Source organism: Carassius carassius, chromosome 14, assembly GCF_963082965.1.
Source record: "Carassius carassius chromosome 14, fCarCar2.1, whole genome shotgun sequence".
In the NCBI taxonomy this organism is placed as follows: domain Eukaryota; kingdom Metazoa; phylum Chordata; class Actinopteri; order Cypriniformes; family Cyprinidae; genus Carassius; species Carassius carassius.
In genome coordinates, this window is record NC_081768.1 from 21,706,076 (window position 1) to 21,719,148 (window position 13,073).

Consider the following 13,073-nt stretch of genomic DNA (forward strand, 5'->3'; position numbering starts at 1 on the left):
TAACGTACAATAAAATACATAGTAACATTTACAGACAGACACTACGGTTCAAAACTTTGGGGTTGGTTTATTTTTTTATTAATACAGTAAAGCCATTTATAATAAGATTTCTATTTTAAATGCATGCTGTTCTTTTGAACTTTCTATTTTTTCCCAAATCTTGGAAATAAAATCACAGTTCCCTCAAAAATATAGAGCAACACAACTGTTTTCGACTCTGATAACAATATGAAATGTTTCTTAAGCAGCGCTTATTAGAATAACAGAATGACTTCTGAAGGTTAGTGATTGTGAAAATTCTTCTTCTTTGCATCACAGGAATAAATTACATTTTAAAATGTATTCAAATAAAAAGCAGTTATTTTAAAATGTGATAATATTTCACAATATTACTGTTCTAAGTGTATTTTTGGTCAAATAAGTGCAGCCTTGGTGAATGTAAGAGAGAGAAAAGAATTCACTCTCATACTCATGAAACAAGAAATAAGTGCAAAAAAAGCTAAAACATTAAAATCATCAAGATTTTCACAATGCTGGCATTTGCTCATTTTAATTCACCTACAAAACTATCACTAAAACACCACGACTATACATTATTATTGATCTGTTCTAGTACAGAAGGAAACTTTGGTGAAAAGATCAGCTAATTTCCTCTACTTTGTATATATTTGACGCTGAAACTAAATGGAGACTTACATTTGATCTATGAATCACTATTAGTTATGAAAGAAAACCTCTTTGCCTCAGGTTATTTATTCAGCCTTCCAATCTTTCAGTGTACACAAATGTCAGACTTGTTTGTGCAAAGAGTTCTCCACTTGACACGTCTTACTTGATTTAGCTTAGTCTGACATTTTAATTGCCTTTCCCGTTCCGTATTGCTGCATCTGGTGGTTATTTAATTTTACATACTGCAGTGTGGAAGTCAACACTGCATTAAAAATTCCAAATACATTTATTTCAGAAAGAATTAAATAACTTGGCTAAAGGTAAACAAATAGAAGTGAGGTGACAGTGTAACATTCTACTTGAAATGTTTATTGAAGTATGATGCCTATACGGTCTATAGAAAGAGGTGTTCATTTTCCAAGATGATTTCAGATCTGCTGGATTCACGAGAGGCGGCTCACCTCTTTCTGAGCCCAGCATTGAGCGAGGATAGCGCGGCGTGGAGGGAATCTTGATCCTCTCAGTGCGATACTGCAAATTATTTGATGAACCTTCAAGAAACAAAAGAGAGAAGGTGAGGAGAAAAACACTCAAGTTACAGCAAGAGGGGTAAAGATGATAAATATGATTAAAGCCAGAGACTGACCGAGTCTAGCGCTGGACGGCAGGGAGTTGGTGCCGTGTGAGGCCCGGCTGCTCCGGGACGAGTCCGAGTAGTCTGGGGGGGGTTTCTGGCTCAGGTCCAGACTCAGATGCCCTTGATGCTGAGGACTAGGGCTGCACGATATTGGGAAAAAATGACATTGCGATATTTTATTTTTCTGCGATATATATAGCGATATTTTTTCTTACAAACAAAAATGGGGTGAGCACACTTACATTCTCATTTTAAATGATTTAAACATCGACACCACAGTATGCGCGAGGGAGAGAGAGCAAGACAGCGCTCGTGTTGTTTGAAAACGGCTCGCTCTCTCTCTGTCTCTGTCTCTCTCTCTCAATTCAATTCATATTGCTTTATTAGCATGACATACAAAGGTACACATTGCCAAAGCATTGTACATAGCAGAATAGAAACAAACAAAACAAAAATACATATATATTTATAAGAAAAAAAAAATTACATGCAAAATAAATCCATATACATTTCTATAAACATTGATGGTACTTCTAATGTACTCTCTCTCCCTGTCTCTCTCGCGCGCTCTCTCTCTCTGTCTCTCTCCCTGTCTCTCTCGCGCGCGCTCTCTCCCTGTCTCTCGCGCGCGCTTTCTCTCTCTCTCTCTCTGTCTCTCTCGCGCACGCTCTCTCTCTCTCTCTCTCTGTCTCTCTCGCGCGCTCTCTCTCTCTCTCTGTCTCTCTCGCGCGCTCTCTCTGTCTCTCTCGCGCGCTCTCTCTGTCTCTCTCGCGCGCTCTCTCTGTCTCTCTCGCGCGCTCTCTCTGTCTCTCTCGCGCTCCCTCTCTCTCTCTCTCTCGCGCTCTCTCTCTCTCTCTCGCTCTCTCTGTCTCTCTCGCGCGCTCTCTCTCTCTCTCTCGCTCTCTCTGTCTCTCTCGCGCGCTCTCTCTGTCTCTCTCGCGCGCTCTCTCTCTCTCTCGCGCGCTCTCTCTCGCTCTCTCTGTCTCTCTCGCGCGCTCTCTCTGTCTCTCTCGCGCTCCCTCTCTCTCGCGTCGCGCGCTCTCTCTCTCTCTCTGTCTCTCTCGCGCGCTCTCTCTCTCTCTCTCTGTCTCTCTCGCGCGCTCTGCCTCTCTCGCGCTCCCTCTCTCTCTGCCCTGTTAAACTTGCATGTGATTTTCAGTCCTGTCAATTATAAACTTTCACTCTATGATGGTTAAGCTGTGCAATTAATCCGCGAATCACATTCGTCAAGGGCAGGGGAGTAGCTGGCCCGTACAGTTAATGAATAACGGATCAACTACGACAGCCTACATCGCACATCCTGCGATGTGACTATCGTGGATTCGTACATTGCGATATCGATGCTTAAACGACACATCGTGCAGCCTTACTGAGGACTGAGATGGAGAGAAGAAAACACTCATAAATGTTCTCTTGACCAAGTCAATAATTATCTTGTTTATGACCTAAAATGACTTCTTGTGCTTGGCACAACATAACGAAAGGTTTGGGGATCCAATGTATATCCACTTGTATACCACTTTTGATGATTTTATTGGTCTATATTTTCATTGATTGAAGTTGCTTAAATTTTGTTTCAGACATAAGACTTAAAGTAAAAGATTTAATATTGCCCCTTACAAATATTGCCATATTTGATGGATACACAGTCTTCAGTAAGTCCAGTAGATGTGTTAGTGTGTGTAAGTGTTGTTATCTCGGTGGGAACTGTGGTACCTGGGGTGTGTGTGCTGCTGATTGATCTGGTTGGGGACAGTAGGGCAGTTGTTAGTGTGAACTCTGTGACTGCGCACCATGTAAACGGGGTTCTTCATAACGGCCGTTACCGCGGAGCAGGGGGCCAGTCCTCGATGTGCTGAGTCTGGAGTTGAAACACAACCACATAATAACCAATAAAACACTTCAATGAGAAACACACATTCCCCTTCAACTGCCCGCTGCGCTCACATCTCTCATCTCTGCCTCTATTACTGTGGCTACTGCTCTCCTCACACCATCAAGAGATGTTAGCCAAAAGTCAAAACTGGGACATTTGTCACAAATAGAGCAGAGAGTATGGCCTGAAATGTAGAAAAAATTAAGGAGTATTTTTTTGAATATATGGTTAAGTGAAAGGTGCAAACCGTTCAGAAAATGCTGATTGCCCTGCTAACTGTCCACCGCTGAGCAATTTTATTTTCTATTCATTTTCTGTGGGTTGCAATTTTTGACACCCTGTTGCCAAAAATTGGGAGATGTCAAGTAGTTTTATTTGAGTGTGACTATTATTATTATTATTATTATCATCATTAATTTAACATTAAATAAACATCATTAAAAATACAATTTATAAAATAAACTAATGCACAAACAAATATACAAACAAACACACACACACACACACATATATATACACACACACACACACACACACACACACACATATAAATATATGAATAAATTAAATTCACTCAGGGTTTTAAAATTTGGCACAAATTATGCTGCCGTAATTTGGACTTGCTAGTTTTGGATCCAATGCTGGTTTGTACTTCATAAATCTATATTTCTCCTAAACTAAAGACAAATACTCATTATTAAATTAATTTGTGTAACAAGAGTGAAAGCAGTACATCAGTAAAGCTAAACCAGTTTGAAAAAATAAAACATTACTTGTTTTCTTGTCATGCTGTAGCAAGTGTGAAAATTTAAAGAAGCATTTTTGAAATATGAGAAAAATCATGCAGAAACAAATATGGAACAGGCCCTCAGTTTTACTTGAAGCCACTTTTTATGATAAATCACAGTGGACCATAGTAAAATTTATGGAATTGCATGGCAATTCGCTTTATTATTTAAAAAATCTAGATGGGGCACCAAGTGCACCGTACTGATGTCACGCTTTGGCTTTTGCATGTGTTGAGAATCGAGTTCCACCGGTAAAGCCAGCTGCTCCGGGCGACAGATGAGCAGACGGCGGGGAAGCTCGGAAGGCAGCCATCCCGGCCAAAGCTTGAATACTCAAATCAAGTAAAAATAGACCTCATTATCACACAATGCCCATGTGAACTACAGTCACATGACAGAGGCACCAAGCAGAACCCACAGTGGTTTGTCTTGTTTCTACAAAAATCTACAATCCTGACAATGTGCTTTATGTCTTTACGTGAGAAAATAAAATTCAAATATGTCATTGCATTAAATGGGACCTAACCAGTAAGAATAGCCTTATGCTGCAGGAAAGAGATGAATGCATAAAACTGAGCACCGCATTTTCATCCTTCCTAAGCAATAGCATGAGCTTTCAAAGATGAAAATTATAAATGGTTTCATTCGGTAAATCAACAAGCTCGCTGAACCATATTCTACATGATTATCATAAATGAGCAATTCAATTATTCAGGACTGCGTTCACCATTAAATTAAGTAAAACATTAATTTTGTAGGCTGCCTTGATCAGAATAAAGATGAACTGTGCTCTGCAGAGCAAATGCAGACCGAGAGAGAGTAGGAAGAGTGTTGTTAAAGAGATGCATTGAAATGCACCATGGGCGACTCGGGCTCTGATTAGGGCGGCTGTAACTCACTTGGAGGCAGGGTTCCATTATAGGCTGTAGGCACAAAACCCACGCTGTGTCTGTGAGGTCGATTAGGAGAGGAACGCAGCATCTCCCTCTGCTCCACAGAGTCACCATCATTTGAATAACTCTGCCAAACACACACACACACACAGAATTGGATAACGCAGAATACAGTTCTACAGAAAGTTATAATGAACGTTTCTACAATATGGAAAATGTTGTATTATAGAATTATAGAATAACTTTAAAAAAATATATATAAAAACAAGGATTTTTCATTCTTTAAATGATATACAAAATATGAATGTATTTGCTCTGAAATTTTTAAAAACATTCATTTTGAGCAATGTCGATTTGAAATATTAAACATAGTGGAGTAAAAAAAACATAATAAAATGTTCAAACTAATCACGTCACAATGATTTTTACAAATAATAATGATTTAACATTGTATTTACATTACCGTTAAAAATTTGATTTTTTTTTTTAAGTCATTCAAAAAGTCATTTGAAATTTAGATCAAAATTGACAATCTTAAACTTTTGAAATGTAGCGTACATGCACTAATACAACAATAATAAACAACCATATGTTTTGCCAAACATTTTTCCATATCCCATGTAGAGAATATGAATATTTTAAAGTGATAAATCATATTCAGAATCACATTTTCAACTGCATTATCTAGTCAACCATCTGATTCATCGTACAGTTTAAAGAATTTAAAATATTTTCAGATTTGCTACTGAGGTTTCAAATCTGTGATGTTGTTAAATCTCTCTGACTCAGTGATCTACTGCAACAAGATAAAAAAAAATGCAATTAAAGTTATTGTGAAATTCATAGTACAGTATTTTTTATTTTAAACTGACAGTAATATATGATAATGACAAATATGATGAATAAATCTAAATAATAATAGAATTAATTAAATATCACTTAAGACAATATGTATCATGAAAAAAAGTGAAAAAGAAAAGAAAAGAAAATATAAAATATATACTTTAGGAATAAAGTACATAATTTAATATGTACATGAATAGTTCTAGATTATATTACAATAATTAGCATATTAATATACTAAAACATTCACGCTAATAAAACGGCACTAAGCTAATCTTCAACATATCATGAGGAGGTGTGCGTCAGCATTTCTAATGTTCTGTCCCCGTCTCTCTTTCCTCCCGGTGCAGTGGGAGATCAATCTCAGGCTGCGAGGCTAATTAAAACAGCCAGGACGGCCGATCTATAAATTCACCTGGAAGCTCTGGAGAGGAATGGTCTGAGGAGTCATCCTGCGCCTGAGCGCCGGGGCCGATTTGGGCCTAGGACGCTTCACTTCCGGTTCCTCTGGCCGCATCCTCCCGATGTCCTCCTCGCAGGACTTCCTGGAGCTCAAGACTTTGCCCTCGTGCCCTGCCTCGGTGAAGTACAGGTTGCCGTTGCGGTCCTCCTGCTTGGATTCGTGGACAGACATGACGGTGATGGTGGACTCAGAGGCGGAGCTGCCCTGATGTTTGTGCTTGAACTTGAAGGAGTCGCTGCGTGTGGGCGGGGTCGGGGGTGTCGGGGCGGAGTCCGCTTTTAAAGGTTGAGGCGAATGGTAGTCCATCTTTGACGGCGCATCTGGTCTTTTGAAGGTTTCGGCATCAATGGGTTTTCTTTGCTTGGGCGACCTGTAGATAGAGAGTTGCACCGGGTTGTCATTTGTCATGGCAACTCCCACCATCATTTTAGGCCAAGTGCCGCCACTGTGTTGCTTATCCAGGATGGTTTCCAGTGGAAAGCATTCGGGGCCGACTGACTCTGAGCGGGTGTAGCAGACCTCCTGAAAGGCACTGCTGCTGTAGCGGGCCGGTCCCAGCTCTGAAGCGGGTCGGAGTGTGTTAGGGTGCAAGGTGGAGATGGGAAACAGCTTCCTCTCAAAATAACCGCTCTCCTCCATGTCGCTTCGGGTCTTTCTTTTCTCGCCGCCCGTGTCCCAGCTGTAAATGTCTGTCTGAGTGGAGCTGTTGTGTTTGAGGTTTCTGCTGTTTCGAGAATGGATGTCCGACAGGTGGATTCTGCCGTTGGATTTCTCCGCTTCCCTCAGGCTCTCAAAGATGTTCTGCCCCGACGTGCTCTGGGGAAAAAACTGTTAATGGACAGGTTCAGCACAACTGGCATACATAAATCAATAAAATCAATAAAACAAACATTAGGTACATAAACTACTGTTACTGTGAGCCATTTCGCAAAGCCGGTTTCAAAGGCAAACCAGGAAAATTCGAGTTTAGTTTGGTTTCAGGAAGATGGATACTTTTTTTTTTTGTGGTGTTCCTCATCATAGTAACTTATGCTTTTTATTCTGACTAGGAGATCACAAACTAAAACTGGACAGTCAGATGTGAACAAAGTGTCATATTTGATGCAAATGTTAACACCTGCTCTAAATTAAAACATTACGTATTTTATGGATAGAACTGCAACCATTTATTTATTATATTTATTTTATATGAATTATATATTATATCTTTAATGCATTACATGTAAGCAATTATATTTTGACAACTGATATTATAAGAGTTTTTAAGTACTTTGGGAACAAATATAAATGATGTGTATAATTAAATAGTTGATTCACTTGCATTAATAGAGTTAGATATTTTCTCGCAAACTTTAATGGCAGTGGAAATGTTTTATTCCTTTTATTTAAATGCATTTATTTTTTTTTATAACAATCTCTATCTTCAGCAGAGAAGACTATTTCGGGGAACCCACAGATTCTGATCTAAACCGAGTTGGATTTAGTTTTTAGTTTTGTCAAGCTACTCTAAAACTAAACTAGCTTCATGTAACAGGCCACAGGTTTCCTAGGGTTAATAAAATCCAATAACAAATTAACTGTTTGCTAACTTCGTGCTCTTCATGATTACTTGTGAATGAGGTCATTTGGAAATCCACAACATATAAAGTTTAAAAAAGTTTTATAAAGTATATAAAGTTTTAAAATGTTCATCATTATATTATAAAAAATTGTTTTTATAAGCATTCAAACACAATAGTTATGGTTAGTTAGCCTAAGAAAGAATTCATTTACGGATGTTATTAGTAAAAGGCCAGGATGATATGGAATTACATTTTGCTTCAATAAAAATGAACGAAACTTTATAAAACTGAACGTAACTTTTTCAGAAACTATCAAAAATATGCCATTACAAAAGAAAAAAAAAACAATGAAAATGAAAAAAAATTAACACAGTTGCACAAATGTCACAGGCTCTTTAAATATGCTTCATTTGTGTTAATGTTTTTCAAAGATTAGTTTTCGCTAATCGTGGATTCTGAATGCATTGCCACAGATTTAGCTTTTGCTTCGCAGTTTTTCGTTTGGAGTTTTGACACAAACTTCTCGTGGGGGCGGGGTTAACAGTGATCTACTCTGATTGGATAGTGAGCTTTTGATGGACAGGTGCTCCCTGACCGGGAAGTACAGACGCCACCCAGTGGCGCCCATATTGGAAAGTTCTCACGGTGATTTGTATTACTAAATATGTAAATAATATTTGACCTTCGATCGTCTCAGTCTGTAAAGATGAGCTCTTGTCCTTCAAGGCAGCTTGAAGTAAGCTTGTGTTACTGAATGACAATAATTACCCGCAACAACTGTTGCACACTGTAACATGAAAAACTTGTATCGATGTTATTGGTTACTTCAGTAACACAAGCTTACATCAAGCTGCCTTGAAGGACAAGCAGAGGAGAAAGATGATGCCGCTCCGTGTCTACTGAGAGCTCATCTTTACAGACTGAGATGATCGAAGGTCAAATACTATTTACATATTTAGTAACACAAGGCACGACCTATTGCATACAAATTTGTTTTTCTTTTATTATTAATGCAGAGAACAAAAACATACAAAAGTATAAACATACATCACATAATATCAACCACAAAAAAAAACAATAAAGTATAAAAATAGAACTAAAGAAAAGAGGGCCAAAATCTAAACAAAATCACACATGATCAAAGGCGGAGGAAATTCTAACAGTCCTTATAGCTTTCTTATTAGATACTGAGATTACATTCAAATAGTTTTCCATTTCTTTTAGAAAAACAGAGAAGACAGGTTTACAGTTGGAGAATTTGCATTTGTGAATGTGAAATTTGTTTAGGAAAAAATTTAAATTAATAACAAAACTGATATTTTCGTTTGTGGGGTCATAATACCCAAATATAATGTTTTTCATATGTACTGAGAAGCCTGGCAAAATCTTACACTTGACAAACACACCAATATCATTTCTAATATACGCGGCGCACGCCACTGGGTGGCGTCTGTACTTCCCGGTCAGGGAGCACCTGTCCATCAAAAGCTCACTATCCAATCTGAGTAGATCACTGTTATCCCCGCTCCCACGAGAAGTTTGTGTCAAAACTCCAAACGAAAAACTGCGACGCAAAAGCGAAGTCTGTGGCAATGCATTCAGAATCCATGATCAGCGAAAACGAATCTTTGAAAAACATTAACAAAAATGAAGCATATTTAAAGAGCCTGTTACATTGGTGCGACTGAGTTATTTTTTTTTTTTCATTTTCATTGTGTTGTTTTTCTTTTGTAATGGCAAATGTTTGATAGTTTCTGAAAAAGTTACATTCAGTTTTATAAAATTACGTTCATTATTATTGAACTAAATGTAATTCCATAGGATGATTACTGAAAGCATTAATGAGAACAACTACAAACTATTTTCTGACTTCTTCAGTAACGTCTCAGACTTGGTATTCCAACTCAGAAACAACGGTCTCAAATACGACTTGGAATAAATGTCACTGCAGCACCTTGACATGTGGTAATGAGATCAGCACACACACTCAGACAGCAGAGAGAGAACAATCACCTTCATGAGCGAGAGAGCGAGCGAGTCCCTGCCGCCCCTCAGCAGAGCCTCACATTCACTCAGAGATTTGTTATCCAGAGCGATCCCATTTATCTAGGGAGAAAGAAATTTAGGTCAGTGCTTCACCAAAGAAATGTGCCAGCAGACTTTTCAATCCGTCTATTTTCAAACCTAGAAATGACTTCGGAAACTTGAGAACAGAGACACAGAGATGCTTGGTGAATGAAAGGATGGTGCACTTTTAAGATCTCCAGTTCAGATAAATCCTTCCATCTTTTTAAACAAAGAAATAGTTCACTCAGAATTATACTCCGTCAAGGTTTACTCCTCCTCAAGTTGGTCCAAACCTAAACTCTAAACTGACTGACTTTCTTCTACAAAACAGACAGAGGGAATTTTATCCGTGTCAATTAATGAAAATAAAAGAAGAAGTATCATAAAAGTGGTCCATACTGCTTGTGCACTATATTTCCAAGTCTGTTCAAGTCATATAATAGCTTCATTGGAGGAACAGCCTAAAATATTGAAAATAGATCTCAAAACAAATATGGTGATATTAGACATCAGGTTTGGCAACAACACACAAGAATCAAATTGTCCGATTTCAATTGACATGTATGTGATTTTGTAGTCCATTCAACTTGATAGTTAATTTGATCACAACAACATCAAAAGCAAAAACGGTTCAGAAATTAATTGAAACTTAACTATTAAACAAAGCAAAAATAAAAGCTAATTGAATTAATTAAACTGACACTGAAAAGTAACATTGGTCTATTTCTAACATTAAGTTATCATATGGCTTCAGAAGACTTTTGATACGTCTATGGGTGTTTTTGTCATTTTGAAGTCAACAAAGGACCAACAAAAGGAATTTTCACATGTTAAAAGATAAATATGACCTTATGTTGTGACAATCACGTTTACACACTGCCTCCGAAACGTTCATCCTTCTTAAAAAAATTTTGGATCAGGATCAATTTTCTAAGTTTTTCTCATCCGTAGCAAGCATTTTGAGACGTTCTTTGAAAGTTCAGAACCATGGTACAAGCAAACGCCAAAATCCAGAACAGTGGCTAACAAGTTGATTCCCTTCGTCTCACAGCACAAAGCACTAAATAGGTCCATGCACACACAGTTCATAGAAATTATTGGTCTTCTTTTTAATATGTGAACCTAGTATATCACTAACAAAGCATCAAACTGAGCCACTGTCATCCTCAAGTGTATAAACGTGATTGACAATGTGAGGTCATATTTATTTTTGTAATGTGCGTAATTTCAGACTAATGTTCAGACTCATAGTGCCCCATTTAGTTTCATTATATGGAAAAAGGCAACCAATCATTTTTGAGTGAACTAGCTCTTTAATGATAAGATCCAGCAGATGTAGCACTACTGATTGAGCCAGATGACATGGCCAATATTAAAGCCAAAAGGTTACGGGTATCTTCTACCCAGTATCTTTCATGGAGTCAGAAGTAACACCTGATCCGCTCTCAGGATTAACATCTGTGTGGCAGCTATCGCTGGTCTTATACTCATCACCTCCGTTTAAGGAGAGGAGTGGATTTGATTGGCAGTTCGTCTAATGAGCCTCCATGCATTTCAGATAAGGAACTGGATTAAAAATCTGCTTCATTTAGGAGGTTGTAATGAGAGTTAAAGTCAGACTTTTATAAAAGCAGATCGGATCCTTGACAGCAGCGATCTGCCTTCAAGTGGAGGAAGGATCGCATGACTGCTGGATGACTTACGGCAATCAGGCGGTCTCCGATGGCAAGAGATCCCTCTCTGGCAGCTGGGCTGCCCGGTGCGATAGCGGCCACGTATACACCACCCTCAAGAGTGATACCAGCGTCTGACAGGGTGCAGAGCAAAACCAAGGGCCATTAATAAGAAAACTAGGGAAATATGTAAAATGAGTTGGAAAAATATGTGGGATGTTGCAGAAGTAAGTGATACCTTTGTGTCCGATGAGATTAATGTGGACAGGAGTAACCAGTCTTCCTCCTAAAGATTTCCTCCTGCGAATGACCATATTGATCAGCCCTCCTCCGTTAAGTACGGCTTTGATGACCTGCTTCCTGTCTTTGTTGGTCAGGTCCACATCATTTATCTTCAGCAGCCAATCATTCACCCTATTGAGAGAGGCACAGCTGGTCAGGACAAAACTATGAGCGTGGAATCATTATCTGAAAAACACTCAATCTCTGCATCCACCTCAATCTTCCATCCGCGATACTTCCTTTGTCCACTCTGGTCACAAATATCCCACAATCCCCTGGTAAATATGGATCATTCACCCCCTCTGCGATATCAAACCCCATTGCCTTCAAATCCATGTCGTCCTGTGGGAAGATAATGAGACTGATGAGACCTCTCCAAACAGAGGAAGAAAATCTTAAAGCACAAAAATATGTACATGCAGAATAGGACTACAAAATAAAGAGTTACTAATTAATATTATTTTTAAATAGTTTTCCCAGCCTGGAAAACAGATATTTCCACACCTGTAATATCAATATATTTTTCCTTTTGGGTTTTTGTATTCTTACCCGATCCTTCTCAAACTCCACCACCTCCGTCTCCCATTCTAATGAGTCTGTGTCTATGGCTGAATCATGGGAGCTGTGAGCCATTAGCTGGCAGAAACGCGCCTCCTTCTCCAACTGGCTCTCCATCTTCTCCCTTTATTGGTAGAGAGAGCACAAAACCAAAAGACAGACAATTCTCTCTCTCATCTCTCCAAACAGTCATCTAACTCATCACACGCCCACAAAACCCAACACAAAACAGCAAGAATGTCAAGAGTCAACAGTCTTTGTGAAGACCATCTCTGTTTATTGCTGATGTAAGACCGCTGTCTTGCAAGCCCACTGGATGATACGGGTTGGCATCAGGGCATCATTTGTGTAATCTGTAACACCTCTGCTAGATGGAGATGTTATAAAAGCGGCATTAAGGTCAAACATTAAAATTGGGAACGAAAAAAAACAGGACCAAGTAGTTGGGGAATAGTGGCAAACTGTCACTAATATTCATAGACTCAGAGAGAGGAAAGCCTGGAGGGCATCAGTGACATAAAAAAAAATTAAGAAAGGTCTACTGCGAGAGGGTGGGGGTGCTCTGGAGCCTTTGATGGGCAAGGAATGACCACTAGGGCGCGTCTAAAGCAGAAATTTAGTCAAAAAAAGAAAACTAGGGACTGAGCCTGGTTACCAATTAGCGGACTAGGACCAAAAAATCAGTTCAGACAGGGCCACAAATCATTTGTCTGATTAATATAATTGGGCAATTGTCTTTCTCATGCACACTTAATTTATATT

At 38.8% G+C, this 13,073-nt stretch overlaps 1 protein-coding gene across 5 annotated transcripts in view; it reads right to left on the reverse strand.

The window, feature by feature from the left end:
- LOC132157330 (disks large homolog 5-like) overlaps nt 1-13,073 on the reverse strand; it is a 72,645-nt gene that overhangs the window by 17,543 nt on the left and 42,029 nt on the right. For 4 of the 5 annotated variants that reach the window (XM_059566638.1, XM_059566640.1, XM_059566641.1 and 1 more), the window contains exons 11-20: nt 12,303-12,435; nt 11,968-12,095; nt 11,710-11,885; nt 11,502-11,605; nt 9,745-9,837; nt 6,122-6,997; nt 4,870-4,990; nt 3,023-3,167; nt 1,316-1,440; nt 1,131-1,220 (exon numbers count right to left, since the gene is read on the reverse strand). In XM_059566638.1, the coding sequence (XP_059422621.1) occupies nt 1,131-1,220; nt 1,316-1,440; nt 3,023-3,167; nt 4,870-4,990; nt 6,122-6,997; nt 9,745-9,837; nt 11,502-11,605; nt 11,710-11,885; nt 11,968-12,095; nt 12,303-12,435 (1,991 nt within the window). The remainder of the gene's footprint in view (nt 1-1,130; nt 1,221-1,315; nt 1,441-3,022; nt 3,168-4,869; nt 4,991-6,121; nt 6,998-9,744; nt 9,838-11,501; nt 11,606-11,709; nt 11,886-11,967; nt 12,096-12,302; nt 12,436-13,073) is intronic. The other variant, XM_059566639.1, reaches the window with a different exon arrangement.